The following is a 22,477-nucleotide window of genomic DNA, read 5'->3' as shown; positions in this document are numbered from 1 at the left end:
TAATCACTACCACCTCTAGTATAATTATATAGTGGTGGGACACTCCAATTGAAAATAGTGGTTTTGATCTACACTGTCATCTCTATTAGGTACACAGTTCACCTCTCCGTTTTTATTTCAATCATTTTAATTACTTTGGTTCACATTACTGCTGCAATAAACACATTTTAATTGGTTACAAATAAATATTAAGTTTTAACATAGATATAGGTGATCTCTAGTGCGGCGTATAGGGAGCTTTTCTTTATCTTTTTGATCTATATATATATGTTACCTAAGCAGAGTTATCTTATATTGTAACCATTAGATTAAATTCTTAGAAATATATTTTCCATCTAAATGTATATACTGTTTATATTTGTGTTATCTACAGTAACAGCGAAATGTATTTTGTGATGCAGCAGACCACTAACACACTATGTTGTGTAAAACTGTCACGGTTACAGTAGTGCTTTTTGAAACAATGGTTAAGGCAATAACACAGGTTATTTAATGTGGTTTTTGTGTACGACAGCTGTATACTGTATATAGATTAACTTGTATTTCTTTTTTTGGCAGAAAAAAAGCATAGTAAGTAAGGACAAGGTTGTGTGTGTGGCAGAAAACCTTCCAGATGTCAAGTTGGGATAAATCAGCATCACAAGTCTTACATTCCACAGGTCTGAGTAAGAAGATATTATCTATGGAGCATATGCAAGCAAAAATAATATTCCTTTTTAAACTGCCACAAGGCAAAAGGAGATTGGGAGACTTTCCCAAGGTGGCTGAATGTGCAATAGTGACTGAGATTGGAATACAATTCACAAATGCATATTTCAAAGACAGAGAGCAATCCAAAATCCATTGCCGGATTATTCAAATCTGCACTCGGGAAAGAGAGGGTGGGGGGAGACACTTTCAATTTAGTAGTGTCTCCAGTTGTATGTATATCCTCAAACGTCCCTACAAATAAATCAGCGATATATGCCTTTGGGGAAAAAAGAGCACACCTAAGGTACCTGTGACTGGGTGATATGCTAATGCATAAGCAAAATATATTTAAATGAGTTCCATCCCACACTTCCTAAATGGATTTCCATACCAACTACATAGAGTTTGGCACCAACCTAATAACTGCAATGGTGTCAGAAGCAAATGGACTAGAACCCACAACCACTGCTTTTATAGGCCACAGCTCTAGCACTGAGCTGAACCAGCTGACAGCTAGTAAAGAACCACTGTCTACTACTACTAGTAGTATAGGGATATCTATTTTGTTGATTGTAACTTTGAAGGAACACACACACACAAGTAAAAACAAGGGGAAGCACAGCAAATAAAGTAGATATAGAGAGAAAGTAATATAACAAAGTGAGTTGATGACTTGAGTTAATGGTACTTCTTATATTATAAAAGATAAAGACAGTGGGCCATATTTACTAAGTAGTTTTCTGCCATTAGGCACCTTCAGTGCTGGAATACATTACAGCCTATTCAAATAAATGGATCACCCGCCCACCCCCGAAGAAGTTCATGCAAGAATGAAACGCATGTCGGGTAGTAATGACGTCACGCTAATCAGTTCAGTAGCGCGGCTGCAACACAGGTTGCAGTCTTGCACTTTACAGCTTTATTATTCATATTTGAATGATCTCTATAGCTGAGCAAGTTAATAAAGATGTGGGCCCATGAGGCAGCCACTAGCAGAGAGATAAAGATTTACTAGTTTTTACAACAGGATCAGGAGCTCTGTTCTCTCTTCAGCAGTGATCACATTGCTTCTCACTCAGGCTGCAGTTTTTTGAAACTATGCATTTTTGATACAAATGTGGCACTTTACTAACCATTTGCGGTCCAGTTGTTGCAATTGAATCACACAGTGAGTCTATCATCATGGTCTTCTGTACTGTCAGGGGACCTTCTGAAATATCCACTTACTAATGTGTATTACACGTAGCCGCAAGGGGTACAGTAATTGTTTGACAACCTTTTGAGTGATTTACTAACTGAACCAGATAATAAAGATGTGTTCCCATGGGGTAAACACGAGTAGAAAGGAAGAACTTAAATAGTTTATATATACGGTTTATCAGCTATACTTACTCTCCTACAATAAGGATAAAACTGTCAATGTGTTTTCACTAATGCTGCAAAATTACTCTGCGGATCGATGTCACCGGTAAGTGGTTCCTCTCTCTTTGCAGCACCGCTGTAGTGAACTACTATCATGCTCGTCGTCTGACGAAGCATGCAGGGACACCTCCGCGGGGGAACGACAGCAGGGCTCCATACTCTTACTAGAGGCCAGGGCCGCGACACGGTCCCGTTCCGGCACCACCATCAACAGTGATCCCCATCCCCCCTGGGTAGTCACTTTTTCTTTTTAGGTATCCAGTTCCGCTCCTGGGTCCGACTCTGGAACCGGGTCACTTGGGCAGGTATGCGGGCTTGAGACATCAGACGTTTCAACGTTGTCCATCCCCGTCAACGTCGCTGGGGAGCCAGCCGACGGGGCAGCAACGGCTAGAAATGGCTCCACGGCCCACAGGTAATGAATCCTGCACTGCGGACATCCGGCGGTAGTGCTGATCTCCCTCCCCGGTAGTCGGCATTGGAGACACAGACATCAAAATAATTCTCTGCCTCCCACCTCGAATACCAGGAGGCCTCCTGGAAGCTGGTAGGTGTTGATATGGCACGCGGCCATATTGCTCACAGTATTGACTCGGGTCAGCATGGGAACTCAACAAAAGGATCTCTCTTGCTCGCTAGCTCTGTGAGACTGAGGTTGCAGCAGTTCACATCCGGCTCCTCCTTTACTCGAAGTAGAGCTCTCTGGTTCGCTCTCGTGGTGACCCATCCCTCTAGTGGAGTTTAGAGGAGGGTCACTCTGCTTCACGTCAGGACTCAGACTCGTTTCTGAGCCAGTCACAGTACAGGGGGGCGCGGCATCTGCTTTTGCGCCACTTTCCTTGCAAGGGCACAGTTCTGACTTTTGCGTCAGACCCGAACAAGTTCCTGCAAATACTTTCCTTGCTGCCCGTTTGCACACAGCACGTGCGCAATGCAGGCTTGGCGCAATCTGCCATTTTGGATTCCCCAAACCGCGCGGTGCACCATCAAGCATAGCCACCATCTTAAATTCCCTTCTCTCATGCATGGTGCTCCCTAGCTGGGCAGTCGCCATCTTGGTGAAACAAAGTATTCCAGTTTAGTGCAACCCTTCTGATGGGGTAAGGGCACGCTCTATTAATGTATCTGCAGTGTCTTTAACCTCTGCCTTAGTGTAGCATCAGTGTACCTCAGGCTAGGCAAAACTCTTTCTTAAACAGCATACTGCAAACAATTGCAGATCAATACGATTGCTCTGTGGTTAATAGTCTGGTTACTGGCTAGAAGTACTTAGGGTTCTCCCTGAAACACTTCTGACGTCACCTACTGTTGGCTACACATAGTGCCGATCTTTCCAGAAGTTCCTGACCCAAGTTACCAGGCTACCCTCTTAGGCATCATACAACTATCTGCCTCAAGGTGACTAGGACAGCTATAGCCTTGTCTCCAGATCTTTTTCTAGGGTGTGCTTTGCAAGTGGGCATGCTACTGACTACCCCTAGACTCCCTTCCTTCCTCAGCACTTGCCCTGGAAGCATACATCATCTCTGTCAGCTTTGATTTCCTGAAAGCCTGTCTTTTTGATCTTACAATCTCAGCAGCGCCTCCAAATTTAACCCTGTTTCAACCCCCCCAACCCTCAATCTCATGTAGGGTACCGTAGGGGAAATGGTGTACTAGTTACGGTGTCTAAGGTGGTGCAAACCTGCTGGCAACAGGGGCTCTGAGTCTCCCGCAATGGTATAGGGGATATCAGGACAGGCTTTTGAGGTACAGCTGAGTAATACTCACTGGTACAGCGCCTCCATCTCTTGCAGATCTCCAGACTTGTAGGGAGGATCCTCTGAAGCAGAAACTCTATCAGCTTCTCCCTAATATATTCCAATCTCAGGTGAGAAGTACTGCACCGACACACTTTATTCGAGCAAATACCCAGTATGTACCTGGCAGATACCTGGAATGCGCCGCTCCTCACCTCTGACAAGCCCCGTTGCGTTTGCCTTCCCAGCCTGGGTTCATGCCTGGCTGAAGGGCGGCTGATCTGTTAAATGATAATGATTAGGATTTAATAGGCTGCAATGCTTCGCGTGTCTACCAGATGGCATAAATTCATGAATTGTAATGCAGTATATATATATATATATATATATACTGTGCAGTATTGCAGCCAGCGGGAATAAAATGCTTCAATCCCTGCCTGGAAAATACCTCAATGCACTCGGGCAGAAAACAGTCACAAACCTCAATACACCCGGGTATACCCGAATTCGTGGGACTAGCCGAGCTCAAATAAAGTGTGTCGCCAGTGTATGTTGAATCATAAGAATACTTTATTTCTCCAAAAACATGGCAGACTGCCCATCTTGCAGCAAGGTGCTTCAGCTGCACATCCATAGGTTGTCACCCGAAGGAAGTCCCTGGACAATCACTCCTAGTCATGGCCCTAGAATCTGTCCGAGCTCTTCTCCTATCTCCTAGCGAGATAAGAGGAACGCTCCCGCTCCTCTCTACTAAGGGAGGGCCTCAGACAGACAGAGCCCTGCACAGTCCAGATAGGGTGGACCAGTCTCTCTCAAGAGTTGAGACAACTGACTAAATTCAGGAAGTGCTATGCACTAAGTAGTTAAAATAAGCTGTAATTGGACACAGAGCCTGATGACACTATCTTCACTGACTCACTGCACAGCACGTGTGTGGGGAAAACCCATGATTATTCCTGGCAAACCTACCCTTACCATGGATTACTGCACAGGAGGAGAAAGCATAATAGCCCAAACTTACCCATGGCTACAAATACATAATAAATACATACTAATGGCCCCTAACCCTTTAATCAATGTAGCGGTTAATAACCGCTATAGTAATTAAGGGGTTAACCCACCCTGCCCCACTACCTACCCGGGAGGCCTACGCACCCACCCCGGACCCATTATACCCACCATCTAACCCATTGAGTAGTAAAGTGGTACATCATACCTATATAATAATGTTTGCATGATAAGCCATTATGGCACTCAGTGGGCACCCTAATCAAAATACATTAATGCACAAAACACACAATAATAAAACATTCGAAACTACCGAAACACCCCAATTTCAATAATCAAAGCCATTTAATATCACTGTGTGGGCATATCCATCATGTAGCACCACAATTAGTGCATATACCTGTAGTTGCTCCCTCTGCTTCCTTTAAAAGCAAACAACTTTTACTTCCTGGTTGACAGTTTAATGTTCTTTGTGGTTCATCTGAGATACATGTGATGGTGAGGTGGTAACCATGCTCACAATAAAGGTTTAAGCCTGTTTGATTACCTCTGATCCATGTATTGGGGTTCAAGAGTGTCAGCTCTTGAGCCCAATGATTGTCTATGCATAAACTGTAATGTGCAACAATAAATCAATTTTTTACCTTTCCAGGAGTGCCTGCAAGCAGAAATTGCTAGGGTTTGAGTTTCAAGGGGGTTTTGCAGAGAAAGTGTTGTCTCTAATGTGTCTAGGTAGTCCCCAAGAATGTACCCAGCAATCATGCTTGATTACCGGATACATGTAGGCACATTGTCCCGCCAAAATCTCCCCTTGAAAACGCTTGCGCGACTCACCGCTAGTGTTTCCTGCTTCATCACACACCATAAAGGTACATGGGGCATAAGGATGTAAAGGGTCCATGTAACTATCATGGGGTCAGCAGGTTAAGGGGGATACCAGTTATGCCCAGGTAACCCATAACCTATATAGGGGTTCTGAGGTGCTCCAACCATATATAAGGTTGTGAGGGGATTTAAAAGTCCAGTCCAAGTCTATTTTATAGTGTGTGGGGAATATGGTTAGTAAGAAATAACGTGCAGCTTTAATTCCTATACCCGAAGACTTAGGCCGTATTAAAGTGTATATTTTATTAACAGGGTGTTTAAATACATATTTACCGTTGTGCACAGTAAATGAGCTTGGACTTTCCGAACAAATGTTCTTGCAGGCTACCAACTTGGTGCCAGGGAGTCTGCCAAATATCGGAGATGAAAGCCACCAGAGGATGCCAAATGAGAAAGCCATTTGGGTGGCAGGTCATGGCTCAAGTACCAGAATGGAAGTCATCCGGACTACCATTTGCCCCATCAGACTTGGAGGAGCCCGACCCAGTTGGTGGAATCTGAATAGCAAGGGATGGAGGTGGCAAACGTGCGCCAGTCCCTTGGCAGATTCAGATTCCCCGCTAAACTGGCTTTCTTGACTAGCATCGCTTCAGGAAAAACAACTTAAAGTCCCACTTTTTGTGGCCAAGTTCTCAGAATTGAACGTAGCGGTCACGGTTGGGATTACAAGCTGATTTTAGTTCCAGGACATATGGAGCTATGTCCCAGTCAAGCGGAATCAAGTCCTCTGGAGAGAAGGGAGCGTGGCGTCTGGAACTGCGTGCCGATTTGAGTTCCAGGACATTTCGGTCTATGTCCCAGTCCGGGTAAGCTTCTTATTTAGGAGCCTCTGCACCTAGGAAAGTCCAGTTTTGTACCCCAGACCCACAGTAAGTGTGTCTTTTCTTATGTAGTTTGTGTATCATTGTGTATATGCCTTTTCATGCGAATAAATTTCAATTTATTTCACTTTACATGTTTGCTCATTGTATGATCCTGGTTAAAAGGTGTAAATACCTGGTCTCCCGTGACAATACGCTAATAGCTACATGAGTGATCAGTGATCAATAATCAGCTCAAAAGTAGTATGTGATCGTGATAGTGATACTACCCAACAGCTGGTTTAGCTCACATGGCTAGAACTATGGCCTAAAAAATCACTGGTTATTGGTTCTAATCCGGTTGGGTCTGACACTATTCCTCTTATTTGGTTGTTTCCTTAGTATTATTAATTATTTTGGGATGGAAATCCTTTCAGGAAGTGTGGGATGGGACTCATTTAAATATGCTTTGCTTAGCCTTTAGCATTTCTCCGAGCCAGGAACCGCAGGTGTGCTCCTATTCCAGCACAGGCATGAAAAAGAAGGGACGTTTGAGGGGAAATATATACAACTGGAGACGCTACTAAATTCAAAGTCTCTCTCTCCTTGGATTAATCCAAGTGCAGATTTTAAGAGAGTTCAGAGTCTTAGAAATCTGTACGGATTGTATTAAATGACAGATCTGAATGAATTCGCTCAGTTTTTTTTTTTAGTAACCAACAGATTTTGGTGGGGAGGGCGGGTATTTGGTCTAAATTATCTGCACATTCCCAAATCTAATGGTATGTAACATTCTTGGAGAACTTCCTTAAAAATAGTTAATAAAACAGGTTTGTACATCTTTTTAAAAGTACATCTTTATGAAATGAATGGTGAGTGGGCACTGTAAATTGTAGTGTGTATATAAACCTGTTACAATTAGGAAGGACTACATATATAAATAAAGATATACTGTACATTTGATAAAGTTGCAGTTTGCTTATGAACACTGTAATGTCCTTTGTATGACGTCAATCTTATAGTATCCCGTGCTCTACTTTGAATTTTTTTTATAATTTGTTGAAATTATTTGACTGTCTTGTCAGAGATTTTAAATGATTGTTTTTAAAATGTGAACTTTGATTGAAGATCTCCCAAACTATTCTCAAACCATATACAGTAAATCTGGTCTTAATCTGCCACAGTCATGTTCTTCCTCTGGTATTTAAACTGAAATTCAAATGATAATTAAGATAAATATAAAGATTAAAAGCAATGAATAATTAAGGTGAGATATGTAAACAGAACTGAACTGTATTGACACTTTGGATTACCCCCTTTGTGCTGGATGGCCCAACAATCTCCTGCTCCATAGATGACATACTTTAGCTATTTAAAATAAGTTAATGTTGGTTTCCTGTAAAGGTTATGTGACTTTTCCTCCATTGCTGTCAAACTATTGTATTAAAAAAATCTTAAGTAAATTCCCTCTTCTCTTTTGCTATATAAATAAATGTTTCTGTAAATAAAGTCAGGAAAACTAACAATTATTTCCTTTCGGTGAGTGGATACATTTGGTGAAAAGATTAAGGTCCGTATTTACTAAGCAGTGCTATTAAATAAGACATATGAACCAGTTTGTTTTCAATAGTGTTGGTGTTTTTACAGTGGCACGATGCTGGGCTAAATATTTAAATTGAGTAAAAAATAAATTGGATATTATTGATCCACTTTAATTTTATGAATCACGACACTATCCAAACCTTGTCAATACCCATAGCTGGCTATCTAAGATTTTATTGGTCGCATGTAAGAAATGAGGTGATAACTTGAAGTTAATCCTAGTCGCTTGGTCTCCCCAAAAAAATCCATTCTTCTAAGAATCTCAGAAGTTGTCTGCAGTTTAAATATGTCCCCAGTTCACTTAGCAGACACAATGTATTTCAGACACAAGAGGCGTTTAGGGTACAGTTAGCATCAAACATCAGTGCAGATGGATTTAAAATTAGTCAACAGGCAACAATGATAATGAAGCTTGAAAAACTTTATTTAAGGCTACTAGTTAATACTCTGAAAGCTTAGCATTTTTATACTAAATGTTTCAAAAAGGGTTATCCGACCATGAATTTTTTTCTAAACCAGTCATGTTAGATGTGCATTTGAAAATAGTCAATTGTTTGTGTAATCCTCTGGCAAGTAAACTCTATTGTAAATGTCATTGACTGTGCATGCAGAGCTATACTGTATTGGCTTTATGATACACCTGTTGGAATTTACAGAACACAAATTGAACATTTCCAAGTGAGAGCCTGGGGATTCCTTGCTGAAGACATATTCTGTACTAGTTTGATATTCCTTCAGTAATGGCCTATAATAAAGAAAGAGATCAAACTCAGATACACAATAATAATATGGCTAGTCTAAGATAGGCAGCAGTTATGTTTTCATATTCTTTTTTTATTCGTTTGTCTCAATGCAAAATTCATTGTAATTGTTCAAATCTTCATATATAACCATATATTTTGGGGGTCAGGGGGTTGTTTATTTAACTGCATTGCCAATCAAATACAAATCAAATGTTACTTAAAGCAGCTGAATAAGTTTGTAGCACACACATTATAAAATGCAAGAATTACAGTTAAGCACAAGTCCATCCTATTTTTCATTTTCTTTTTCCAAATTTTTTTTACGGTTTAGCATGAATCTGTTAAACACCATTCGTAAACATCATTGTAATTTGCTTTCTGTAAGGATCAGAATTTAGGACATGCGTTCATTTAATGCCGGGTTTTATTTATAACAGTGGTTTGCATAGTTCAGTAAGTATCCATTAGAGTTATACTCAAAAGACTTAAACATTGTTTGTGCTTTGCAGCAGAATGCAGCTGTACAGTACATCACAATGTTACAAAGTATTTCCAGATGCCAGTTTGACAAATTCCTATTTTTTTTTAAAAATGATTCTCATTAACAGCATTTAGATGGCACAGTCGTTTTGAAACAAGAAGAAAACTACAACATTCAAGAATATTGGAATCATTTCTAACTTTCTATATCAGGTATGGGCATCTGTTTTAGATTGTCAATATTCACAACAATTAGGTTCTCATGTAGTCAAAATCAGATCACAATGAGTTTAATTTATTGAAGATACATTCATTAGGATTAGGGTATCATGTCAGTACAACTGCAAGATTCCCCATTTCCAATCAAAATTGAATTCATCTTGAATTATTGGTTTTAAGAAAATTTTCTTAAATGATATAAATTCAGAGCATTTCTATTACAACACTTTACCTGATATATTCTGTCGTCACTTAGCAAATCAATGAACTCTTTAGCCTTTTTTGCACCCATGATATCGGTGGCAGTTGCCAATGCTGTGCCGTCTTTGATCATTCTTTTAAAGGAAACATGTTGCAACAGCGTCAGACGAGTGTCCAAAATGCCAACAAATATTTCAGAGAGTACCAAGGTGCCCTCCATATTCATTATTATCATCCGAAGAAAAGCAATCACTTTATAAAAACTTTAAAACATAAGTACAATCTCTCACTAGTATCATGACTGGGTACAGACTGGGCATCAAATAAAACTTAAAATATAATTCATGTCAATCATTATTTAAAAATGCATAAAAAATCAAATAAGGGCACTTGACTGTAAAATATCTGTTGATAGACAATTCTGCAGAGATAATGAGAGAAGGAGGTGGCTGGTTTTACAACACCCACCGCATTAGCAGAATTGCAAGACATATGCAAAAACATGGTATGCAATTCTAATTGCTGACCGAAGATGACCCAGTTAAATAATATTAATGATGATTTTATTAGCCTCACTGGACTATGGTCGTTTAATTCTAGATAGTTACACATGTTTATAAAAAACAATGCATTTTGTAATTGGATGAAGATTTTTTTTGGAACAATATTGTAGGTTGAAATAAATTGCCAGAGGCCAATATTCTGATTCAGTGCATCCTATAGTGTGTTCACCACAAACATACATACTGTAGGTTTTGATAAAAATATATAATTCTGTGAATTTTCAAGTTGCTTAGGAAGCTGGAAGTGATAAAATAACTGGCAATAGTTGTACTTGATGCACTTTACGTGTGTGATTTGAATGATTTTTAATCACAAAACTTATTCTGCTGTGATTCTTAAAACGTGAAATTAGTGTGGTTTAAAGATTAGTTGTTTGTGATTTTTTTCTGTATATTTCTGCATTCTTTACAGGACCAAAACAAATTGCGATATCAGTCTTAGATCCTACAAGATTCTGCAAAACACTGAGAGATCCAACCCCTAAACCAAAGCAAAAGTCCTATTTCAGGGTCTGGATCAATGTTGGCGGTGCTTCCGAAATCTCACAAATCTCTACTGTGTTTCAATAGCTGCTTATAAGAAAAAAAATGTATAGCAAAATTCTAGTTGAAACCTAAAAGAGATCAAGTATAACATGTCTAAAGATGGGCAAATATGTCCAAATCTGTTTCCCGGAATTTCCAGAGTTTGTCATTCAAAATTTGTTCCACAGTGTCAAATCCACCAATGGATTGTTACATTTTCAATCCGCATGGATGAATAAAAAACTACCACTGTATACAATCCCCTGGTGGACTTTAACAATCCACCTGCGGATTCCGCCACCCGCTGACGGATTTTAATAATCCAATCTGCGGATTCAGCAATCCGTGGTTTGGATTCTTAAAATCCGTCAAGTGATTGTGGAATCCGCGAATGGATTGTTGTTGTTAAAAAGAAAAGACACGGATCTGCAGAAATCCACGGAAGAAAGGAACCGGCCGATCTGAATCCGCAAAATAAAATGTGTCCATCTCTATCAGTGACCAACATGATTCTCCTACTCTCAGAAAGTAGTCTATTGCCATGAAACACCTTCTACTGGCAGAAGGTATATTATGGTAGATGGCTGCTTTTTAAATATGGGCCAATATGTCTCAACCACGCTTTTACCACTTGGACACAACATGAAAGATTGAACACGGTAGATTTATTTTTGTTAGACCAATAAAAATGGCATCAAACATAAAGACAAGATAAATAATAAAAGAACATCCTTACTGCTCAGTTGGACTTCCTATACTTAACCAATCAGCATATGCTTTGGCTGCATGGGCTTCCAAGTGGACGACCAAGTCATTGGTGTAAGTGGTGTGTCCGTGTCCCTCAAGAACAGCATTGCTCCTTGAAACAAAGAAAGACAACTTGTTCAAAGAAAGAACATTTAAATTACCAAACCGTTTAAATTAGATAACTATTTTCCCATCTTTTTCAATATCCCAGTGAACAGGGGGTTCAGCAAAATAAAATCTGTAAAGACAGATATCAGGCAGTGTAGTTTGTTCCTGAGCCTGTGAGGGGGACTGAACACATACAGTAGTTACTCTCCAAACTGCACCTTAACATTGGGGGTATAGCTGTCAATTACAGCAGGAGCTCCTGAAGTCGCCTCCCACAATACTTTGTAGCTACAGGCATTGAAGGGTATGACTATGGAATCTCTGGCAGTCATTGACACCCATGTTGTCTGAACACACAGAGGTGCAGTTTGGGGTCTTTTTAGGGGTATCCTCCTCCAACGAGCTCAGGACGCTGCCTGGGATCAGTCACACAGTTTTGTTAGCAATAGTCTGATGAGTAGGCAATAAGATTTATTAATTAGGGGTTCGAAGAACAAATATTTTCTAGCAGGGGGTGGTCATTCATTAAAGTTTGTGAACTGCTGTTATATCCAAACTTTAAATAATATTTCAATAATAAATAATATTATAAATATTTATAATGAAATCAAATGTCTGCTTAACTCAAGAGTGAGTGCACTGGATTATCTTTCTCTCTATTGCATTGATTATTATGAGTGAATGGATCACCCCATACATCTGTTCAGCACCGGAGCATCAGACATCAACAAATAAAAATATAAAGACCTATATAAAGACTATATTCAAACGTTCCCATCTATGTTTTATACACAGTTCAAAAGAAAATACCCCAAATTGTCTCAGGTTAAACGAACTTTGGTGTTGTAGTTTGTGTTCAGTTGTTTGAATCATCCAGAATTCTTGTAAAAGGTCATTGCAATATTAGATTCAGCCAATTTTTTATAATGCTATTGTTATTGTAGATTTACAATTTGTGTGATCATGAAAACAGGAAGTTGCTTTTGTTTGTCAAAGCGAAAAGCTTTCAAATAAAATAAATTGTACTAGCACAGTCCATTTTAGCAGTGACCAAATGGGTTGCATTGTAGTTTAAAACATTCAACCATGTAACACCCTCTTTATAATTTTACCGGCACATATAATTGTAGATATATTATTGAAATAGGATCAACAACAATGAGAAGTATGTACCGTGAAGAAGAGCGGTAATCAACTCCAGTCATCAAGAGACACCAACAGGTCAGGTTTTCAGGATATCCCTGCTTCAGCACAGGTGGCTCAATCAGTGGCTCAGCCTTTGACTGCGCCACTGAAAGAGCCACCTGTGCTGAAGCAGGAATTTCCTGAAAATCTGACCAGTTAGTAGCTCTTGAGGACAGGTGTTGGCTACCCCCGGTGTAGAATAGCTGCTAAACTGATTTTTTTTTCTCACTAAAGTGGTAATTTAATATGCTCTAAAGGGGCTGATTGCCATTTGAAATATTAAGTGGAGCTCAACAGAACCCAGCACTTTGGCTGCTTGAGCTTCCAAGTAAGTGGTTAGTTCACAGGTGTATGTACCTTCCACATGTGTCTCATTGTTGGCATTGTGCCTTGAAACTCAAAACAAATGCAGCTGTTAAAACTCGAGTGTTACTTAGAATCCCTTTGCTGTTAAAGGACCTGGCAATGTTAGAAAAGCCTTAAGTGCCACTTCCTTATATCAATACAAATGCTGCTACTCACTTCTTTGGCCTATGCTTCAAGCTCCTGGCAAGTACAACTAGATGCACAATACATTGTTTTTTATGTAGCCATGTGTAAAATTGGTATACAGATCTCTCTCATGCTGGCAGTAATCCTGGTAAGAAGGCAGGGTTGCCAGTAAATATCATGGGGGTTTGCCCTCAAACCCTGGTAAAGTGTCATATGTAGCAAAGGAAGTGACAGCATGCTTTGTGTCCACTGTTAGTGACACAGAGGTGTGTCTTTTCTGGAGTCTATATATTACACAGCACTGCCCAAAATTTAGTGTCTGTCTGTTCCAGTGTTCAGTAAGGAGTTTGAGGTTCAAGGGTAAGCTCTGCTGGTCAGAGTGGCCTGTGACAACCTACTACCCACTGTGTCCAGGGATCTGGCACAGCTGGTGATCTCCCTTAGGGGAGAGGTGGAAGAGCAACTCAATTAAGAGAGGAGGAACCTTCTGCATGGAGTACCTTCACAGAATGTGTGGCTAGTGTCGGCCATAATGATGGGCAGTCTGCCAGAGGAGATGACAATAAAGATGCCCTTGTTCAAGAGATCCTTCCTGTGTGGGTTTGGAGTTATTCCCCAGGAAGATGCACCAAGGAGTTCCCTGTCAGATACTCCTCCCTGCTGCTGTAGAGATCCTGATGGGGTGGAGGCACTGTACCGAATGTGAGTAGGACTCAGAACACTACCTCAGATGCCTGTCCTGGTGATATCCCCACTAACACCCAATGGGACACTCAGGAGTCCTGTAAGCCAGCAGGTGCACCACAACATACATACATGTAATGGGGACAGTTTCTCACATATGGGGTCAGGATCAGAAAGGCCCAGGAAAACACTGTTACATTTGGAGGCGCTGCTGAGAGACCTATGAACAGGACAGGCTTTTGCTAGGCACACTGGGAAACAGGAGAGTGTATGCTGCCAGGACGTGGTGTGGATGGGACGGGACCTAGGGGTAGTCAGGAAGGTCGTGGCGACTCGCAAAGTACACCCTAGGGCCTTGAAAGGAGTGAAGTGGGTCTGGAGACAGGGCTATAGCTGTTCTAGTCACCGTGAGGCAGCTAGTCGTAGGATGCCTGAGGGGATAGCCTGGTTAACATGGGTCAGGAATTCCTGAGAGGGTCTGCGCTAGAGGTAGCCAAGAGAAGTTGACGCCCTAGTACTGCATGGGAGAATCCAGAGTACTCTAGCCAGTAACCAGAACACTTACCACAGAGCACATACTGGAGGAAGGCAGATACAGCATACAGTGAAAGAGTGAGCCTAGCCTGAGGTAATGCAACATGAGTCAGACATACATTAGATACATGTAGAGTGGTGCACTGCCATTCTTTATTGCATCGAAATGGCAGCTGCCCAGCAGAGAGGAGCACTATGTACGATAGCAATTATCAAGTAAAAATGGCGACCGCAAGTAGTGAAGTTCCGCGCGGTGCAGAGAGTCCAAGATGGCGGCCCACGCCTGATGGAGAGAGCGCACGTGGTGTGTATACCACAGAGGAGCGAGCTGCAGAAGTGACTTTTGCATGTATGTTATGGAGTGGCGCCAAGGCTGTGGCCGCGCCATTTTTGTCCTGCCTAGGATCCCGGGTTGCTACCCTGGAAGACAGTGTTGAGGACATTGTTGTTATGTGCGGAGTGGATGGAGAACCCGATTGCCAGACGGCGATCCCAAGACAAGTATCTACCTCAGTTGCTCAAGTGAATGGGCATATAAACCAAGATGGCGGTTCCCGCTTCCCTGGGAGACCACATGGGCCGAGTGAAGAGAATTCTGCAAATACTAAGATTGCAAAAAGTTGGCCGGGACTGGCAGGAAAAAGAGAACCCCACCCTGCTGGGGGAAGTGGCGCGAAAGCTGTGGCCGCGCCCTCCTGGACTGTGACAGGCTCAGAGCCAATTCTGGGTCATCAAGTGAACCCTCCCTTAATATCTACCAGGGGGAGGGGTCCCTGTATCTGCCAATTACGAACCGAGTTGGCTGAGGGAGGAGTTAAAGGGGCGACCCCTGCCTTTCATTTGCGAGGAGCTGGTGAACAGGAGAGACCACCGTGCCAAGTGTCTCTCTTAACCAGTACTACAAAGAACGAGATGGACATTGGGGTATACCCCTATTAATTGCCAGTGTCAGGGTCGCCTAGACCTCCTGCCTAGCCATAGCTTCCTTGTCCACTGGGTGTGCTGCTGCCTTCTGTTGGCTCTGGGTTCCTCTGTCTGTCTGTCTTCTTGTTGCTCCTGTCTCTGTCCTTTATAGCTTGCTTCCTGTCTGTTGTTTTTGCCTTTGCTTGAAGTCAGATTCCTAATGCACATGCTTCTGATATCCTGATCTGTTTTCTGTACCTGTACCATAGAAGTCTGTTCACAGTAAAAGCCCTTGCTGGTAATCTGGCTTATCCCTGTTTGTTCCTGTTCTCAGTCCCTGCCCCCAGACCTGTCCTTGCTCCCCTGTCCTGTTCCAGTCTCCTCGTTGCTGACATCTGCTTTTTACCTGACTTCGCTACCTGCCGCCTGCCTCGGACCTCTGCTTGTTACCTGACATCGCTACCTGCCGCCTGCCTTGGACCTCTGCTTGTTTCCTGACTGGGCTGTCTGCCGCCTGCCTCGAACCCTCTGATTGTGACCCCTACTACGCTTCCTGCTGTTCCGGCCACCGAGATCCTACCTGCTACAGGAGTCTCCCGTGACAGCCAGGAAGCTTCCTGGTAGTAAAAGCTGGGGAAAAAGAGACATTGCGGTGCCTGTGCATGCAGTGCAGGTTGCCCGGCGGAGAAGCGAGCACCACGGCAAGGTGTCCCCAATGTGGCATCTATTATCTGTGGGCCATGCAGCCCTTTGTGCCTGGACATGCAGCGGAGGCGGGAGGAGAGACAGCCAAGCTGACGGCTGGAGCCTCGCCCACGGTAAAAACATAGAAAGCTGATCCTGGAGAATGGGGATCGTTGCTGATGATCGCAACAGAGAAGGAAGAAATTGGGGCCTGCAACCACAGCGAGAACCCGGAACCTCACTGTCGGTCCCCTGCGGAAGTGCCACTACCAGCGTCGGAGTCTGCTTCATCGGATGAGGAACAGGCAAGCCCGACATCAGTGGTGATGTGCTTACCAGCGGGCCACTACAGTGGTGCTGGAAAAGAGTTGCCACTTACCTGCGTGGTAGCGGAGCAGAGTCTGGAGAGTCCGCAGTCACCTGTGCTGGTGCGACCGGAGCGGATGAGTCCCACGGCCGTGGTGACTCCCGGTGCGGAAGGCGGAAAGGACCCCATCGCAAGCCGACGAGCGGTAAGACACCTGCTTACCCCCCCCGCAGGATCCGATGGAGGCATCGGCGAAGGAAGGCCCAGCCAAGGCCCAAGTGGAGCAGCGAGAGGAACCATCCCTTCCGGCGGCGGATGTCGTTCTGGAGGAAGAGGTTCCGGTGGGGAACCCAACCCAAGATGACGGCGCCTTGTCCCGCGAGAATTATGACATCAGTTCCGGCGGACACAGCGGAACCGGCTGGAAGATGGCCGCGCCCTCATGACTGCCGTGCTCTACCAGGTCGTCTAGAGGTGAGAAGAGCAAGAGCTGGCAGGCCCTGCGGAAGCCGGGGAATCATGAGACGGGTGAGCCTGAGCTGTAACCCGCTGGTACCGGTCGAGTATTGTGAAACTGCGGATAGTTATGCTGCATCACCAGCACAAGTCCTCTTTTGTTCTGCCCTCGCCCATGGCCCAAACCCCTGCCCCTGTCACCTCCTCATCCGGGTACTATCGAGCCAAGGGTTGTCTAGGGAGTCCCGGGATACCTCCAAGGAACGGACTGGGTCAAATCTGGACTGGGGGGAATGTTTTACCTCCGATGAGGGATCGGGAAGGGAAATAATTGATTCTGATGTATCTTTGAGAGCGAAATCTTTTGATTTCAATGCCAATGTAAGGGGTAGGCCTTAACGCCTTGGGTCCAATTCTAGGTCCACAGGGACATCCTGAGTTTCTTCTGGGGGAGAACAGGAGGGAGGTGAAATAACAGTCTCAGTAAAAGAGCAGGCTGTTTGAGAATGAAACCAGGTGGTGGGCTCCTATGTTTAAGGGGTAAGAGGCCTGGTTGGATTATACGCGATTCATACTAATAAGAAGTGACATAGTGGACCACTGGTGGGATGAGGGTGAGTACTCAGATGAGGAGCACCTAGAGGAATTAAGAAAGAGATGGTACGATATACAAAAGGGTCTAGTTACTCCCCGAGGGTCGTCCATACTATATGACGTGGTTGCTTCTGAAGAACCATTGTCGTGGGTACTGCCAGGCAGGGCAGGTAATAAAAAGCTTATCCGCATCAGCAGGGCTGAGAGAGCAATAGTTGCCAGGTACAAAAAATCTCATGGTCTGGAATATCCGTATGTGCCTGAACCTCTCATGCAGGAGATAGAGGATAACAGAGATGCATGGCTGAGGGATACTGTTGAGGATTACATTGTCTAAATCGGGGGGTCACGACAGAGGAGAGAATCAGTTATCTTATGAGGGTATGGAGTGTTGGGCGCAACATTTTCATGCATAAAATGGAGTATAGGCCAGAAAATGGGCCGCCCAGATATTACAGCATTACAGTGAAGGATGCTAATGAAAGGGAGGTGCAGAAACCTGACCCTAGGCATTATTACTAGATTATTATTACTAGGTTAATTCTCCTATGGAGTGGTTCTATGTGCTGCTGTAATTAAACTGGTTATGTAATTATGGGATGCAGAAGAAAAATGTGTTTTGAATAATGTATTCCTATGCTATGTTTCTTGGTTATGCGTTGCAGTGCTACCTGAAGGAAGGTTCCGCAAATTTAGATCTCAGCTGGGCCGTTGGGTTCCACCAGGGGGAGATTGTAGCCATGTATAAAATTGGTATACATATCTTTCTCATGCTGGCAGTAATCCTGGTAAGAAGGCAGGGTTGCCTGTAAATATCATGGGGGTTTGCCCTCAAACCCTGGTGAAGTGTCATATGTAGCAAAGGAAGTGACAGCATGCTTTGTGTCCACTGTTAGTGACACAGAGGTGTGTCTTTTCTGGAGTCTATATATTACACAGCACTGCCCAAAAGTTAGTGTCTGTCTGTTCCAGTGTTTAGTAAGGAGTGTGAGGTTCAAGGTTAAGCTCTGCTGGTCAGAGTGGCCTGTGACACCCTACTACCCACTGTGTCCAGGGATCTGGCACAGCTGGTGATCTCCCTTAGGGGAGAAGTGGAAGAGCAACTCAATTAAGAGAGGATGAACCTTCTGCATGGAGTACCTTCACAGAATGTGTGGGTAGTATTGGCCATAATGATGGGCAGTCTGCCAAAGGAGATGACAATAAAGATGCCCCTGTTCAAGAGATCCTTCCTGTGTGAGTTTGGAGTTATTCCCCAGAACATGCACCAAGGAGTTCTCTGTCATATACTCCTCCCTGCTGCCGTAGGGATCCTGATGGGGTGGATGCGCTGTACCGAATGTAAGTAGGACTCAGAACACTACCTCAGACACCTGTCCTGGTGATATCCCCACTAACACCCAGCAGGAGACTCATGAGTCCTGTAAGCCACAGGTGCACCACAACATACATACATGTAATTGGGACAGTTTCTCACATATGGGTCAGGATCAGAAGGGCCCAGGGAAAACACCGTTACATTTAATTTCTTTTTTATGCAGCCGTGTCAAATGTTAAAATTGTTGCTAATGAAGTTTGTTACGTTTGGCACAGATCTGATTATTCTAACGTTTGTCTTCTGAAAAAAGTGATGGGCCCACACGGAAAAGTTGATACGGATCATTATAATATGAAAGCATGTAGCTCCTTCAATAGCTCCACATATTTACTCCCCAAATAGCAAACAAGAACAAGGAGAGTAAACAAGGGACCAACCAGCTTGATGCAAAGCTGTGGGCCACAAGCTCCACTTATTATGGGCGATGCCTAATGCATGGGATGGTTGTTGCGCCATATGCAATGGGAAAAGGACATTTGACGTACTGTACTGTTTGCCACTCGTTAAATTGACTCTCCGTATTTTGATTTACTGGAGACCATGAAATCAGACTGTATTGAATGCTGCAAACAACATCACAACTGGTTTGATGTTAATAAAGAAACTGAATTGTAAAGAGACTGAAGCTGAAAAGGAAGCATAGACTTTGGGGTTTATCTACAGCAGTCTCCCAGCTGCAATCCTGTGGGGGGAGAAACAGTGCAAGTAACAGCGCCATGTCTATTAGAAAAAGAATTCCATTAAAAGTAAGAGGTTTTCCTTTGATAAACCTGGTTCATTTATTTTGCACTAGTTTTGCAGCCAGGAGACTTTAGTCAATAATCGCCATGGGGACTGATTCTATATGTGCGGAGGCGGATGATTTAGATTAAAAACGATTCCATTGTTCACTTTTGCACATATAGAATGAGTCCCATAGAGTTAAATACAGTATGATTCTCTGTTTCACTAAGCAATCTCATGTTATTTTCACATCTTTAGTGCTAATCTTCATCTTTTCAACTTCCTATTATTTTATTGTACTACAAAAATCTATCTTGACATATTTTTAAATGTTTCCCTATTTATGTGCATTAAACATACCTGGACTTGACTCCTGTTTCTCGAAGAGGATTTTGCCAGCTGTCTTGTAGTAGCATAAAAAGAATTCCGACCATACAATAAATGCTCTTCATGTTTATTCTATAATAGATGAGGAGCTAAACATGTTATTTCTAGCAATATATATTTTTTTCATGACCACAACGTATTGTAAATCATTTTCATGATATCTGAAAGGGATTATTTGTCAATGAGCCACATGGAAAACATAGAGATGAAGGAACATATACAAGTTTCCCATCAGTTTTCTCTAGGTGTAAAGCACCAGCTGGGTTATATTATTAATAATTAATATATCCCGTTACTTTTCAATAGAGTGCTGCATGTTACCCGGGGTGGGCAACTCCAATTCTTTAGGGCCACCAACAGGTCAGGTTTTCAGGATATCCCTACTTCAGCACAGGTGGCTCAGTCTTTGACCTGTGCTGAAGCAGGTATATCCTGAAAACCTGACCAGTTGGTGGCCCTTGAGGACTGGAATTACCCACCCCTGCATTATAAAGTTGAGTAAAAAATGTAGTTCTTCCTAGAATGTAAAATAATCGTAGAAATTGACAATAACACCTCATGTTTCTAATGTTAGGAAAGATCCGCTTAGTACTTACTACAAGCAGAAATGACACACACAACCAACAGTATGATTAATGCTCATGGAAACATGCTCATAGATCTTGCATGGTAACACACAACCCATAACTTTTTATAATTATTTAAGCTATGCATGAGAAAAGAAGAAAGACGGAGGCAATACTAGTGCAAAAAAACAACACTGGACTTCAGATGTTCTCAGTTGGACTTTTTCTTTGGTAAATTAGGTTCTGATAGCACCTTTTGAGTCAGTTTTGCAGACTTTGTTAATTACTCCTTACTGCAGTTGATATGCTATAGTAGTGACAATTGCTGATATAGCATCAATCTTAAAAGGCTGAGTGATTAAAGCCAAGTTATTATTGGTGGGTAAACTCTGTATTAAATAAATATGTGATTTAGAAGGTTGTGGCGGTTTACAGAACACAAATACAGTATATGGCAGACTGGACAGTGGGTTGCGTCTCAGAGCTTTAATAAAGGGTATCTTTAAATGATATTGATTTTAAACAGAAAGTAGCCAATTCCATGCAATGCTAAATAGCATGTTCTTTTATCAAAGGAGTGCAACATTAAACATTTTCAATATAAACTGCCTATTTAAATGGAAAAAATATCAAATATGTACGCAACTAATATAACCTCAAAATACAGGGGGGGGGGGGGGGGAATAAGTGAATTGCAGCCCAAATATGAAATACACTATATGGGGATAAAGAAAAAAACTTTCCTGAAACAATAAAATAAAAAGTAAGTTTGAGCAAAATGGAAACTACTCACCTTGTGACCACGTGAAGTGTACGTCTGAAGATGATTAAAATGTTGCTACCGTCCCTTCAGCAACTTTGGGTTTCTTCCTACTCTTGATGATGAGACGTTCTGCTTATCCACATAGCTTTTTATACTCTTTTCAGCTTCATTGAGCACTGTGAGAATGCATTACGTGCATTAATTCTGACACAGCTGATCATGTGATTGGCTCTGTTTTAAATGTTTAACCACTTTTAATTTAATTGAAACATTAGAAAATGGCTGGAAAATCATTTTGAAACAATTGTACACATACTGTACAAATAGTTCCTTTAAAGAATGATGTAAACACTGTAGCCCCGTCCTTTTTTTTCACTGAAAGCTTCACTGAGAGTTACAGAACATTAACTCACGAAGAAATTTGCTAGAATTCTAAAAAAATTGTTTTCAATGATTTTTTTTAAACAGATGAATGCATATTGCTAAACTATTCATAATAGTTATAATTATAAGCAGTGTTCGACAAACCTATACATTTGCACGCCCCGGGCGAGTGGATTTAACATCGTGGCGAGCTCCTATTGGTCCAAGCAGTACACGTGTGGTACTAGGTGGCGAATAGATTTTTTGTTTGGCGAGTAGATTTTTTGGTGATTTGTCGACCACTGATTATAAGAATGAAAAAGGAAATTCTTATAAAATTTGCTTTTTTGTGCAAGAATTAGAATCAGACTTTTTTGGTTTTGTTTTCAACATAATTATAAATAAACACTATTATTTAGTCTAGATTTTGGTATCAATAACATATTTAAATATTTGGCTACAAATCAAAAAATTATATTTAAATATTTGTCTACAAATCAAAAATTTGTATCTTACTACAACAAACATGGATATAGAATATACATGTTTGTTGGGACAGGGGGATATATATAAGCTATATTAGTTATGATTGGTAATTATTAAAATATTCAGGAAAGAGTCATTTCTGAAATATTATAGAAATTCTGCAATATTATTATCAGTATTTATGTTCTCTGCTGGGGATCCAGTAGTGGTTTCATGTCACACATCATCCACAGTCAGCTG

At 42.0% G+C, this 22,477-nt stretch overlaps 1 protein-coding gene and 1 long non-coding RNA gene across 3 annotated transcripts; one reads left to right on the top strand and one right to left on the bottom strand.

The window, feature by feature from the left end:
* Positions 1 to 8,549: 8,549 nt before the first annotated feature.
* On the bottom strand, positions 8,550 to 21,576 carry LOC142499625 (pro-glucagon-like). Of its 2 annotated transcripts, XM_075609237.1 has the most exons (5): positions 21,419 to 21,576; positions 20,033 to 20,131; positions 11,614 to 11,736; positions 9,821 to 9,923; positions 8,550 to 8,891 (listed from the first exon to the last, which is right to left on the bottom strand). In XM_075609237.1, the coding sequence occupies exons 2-5, from the start codon at positions 20,122 to 20,124 to the stop codon at positions 8,865 to 8,867; spliced, it is 345 nt and encodes a 114-aa protein (XP_075465352.1). In that variant the 5' UTR covers positions 20,125 to 20,131; positions 21,419 to 21,576; the 3' UTR covers positions 8,550 to 8,864. The 2 variants fall into 2 exon arrangements, with proteins under 2 accessions (XP_075465352.1, XP_075465353.1); XM_075609238.1 differs by lacking the exon at positions 21,419 to 21,576 and having other exon boundaries at positions 20,033 to 20,148.
* LOC142499629 (uncharacterized) lies at positions 9,492 to 11,733 on the top strand. The gene is made up of 2 exons (XR_012802703.1): positions 9,492 to 9,582; positions 10,765 to 11,733. It is a non-coding gene; the product is annotated as an uncharacterized LOC142499629 (long non-coding RNA).
* Positions 21,577 to 22,477: the final 901 nt, after the last annotated feature.

The sequence above is a fragment of the Ascaphus truei genome, chromosome 7, assembly GCF_040206685.1.
Source record: "Ascaphus truei isolate aAscTru1 chromosome 7, aAscTru1.hap1, whole genome shotgun sequence".
Classification (NCBI taxonomy): domain Eukaryota; kingdom Metazoa; phylum Chordata; class Amphibia; order Anura; family Ascaphidae; genus Ascaphus; species Ascaphus truei.
This window is presented reverse-complemented; position numbering and strand designations above follow the sequence as displayed.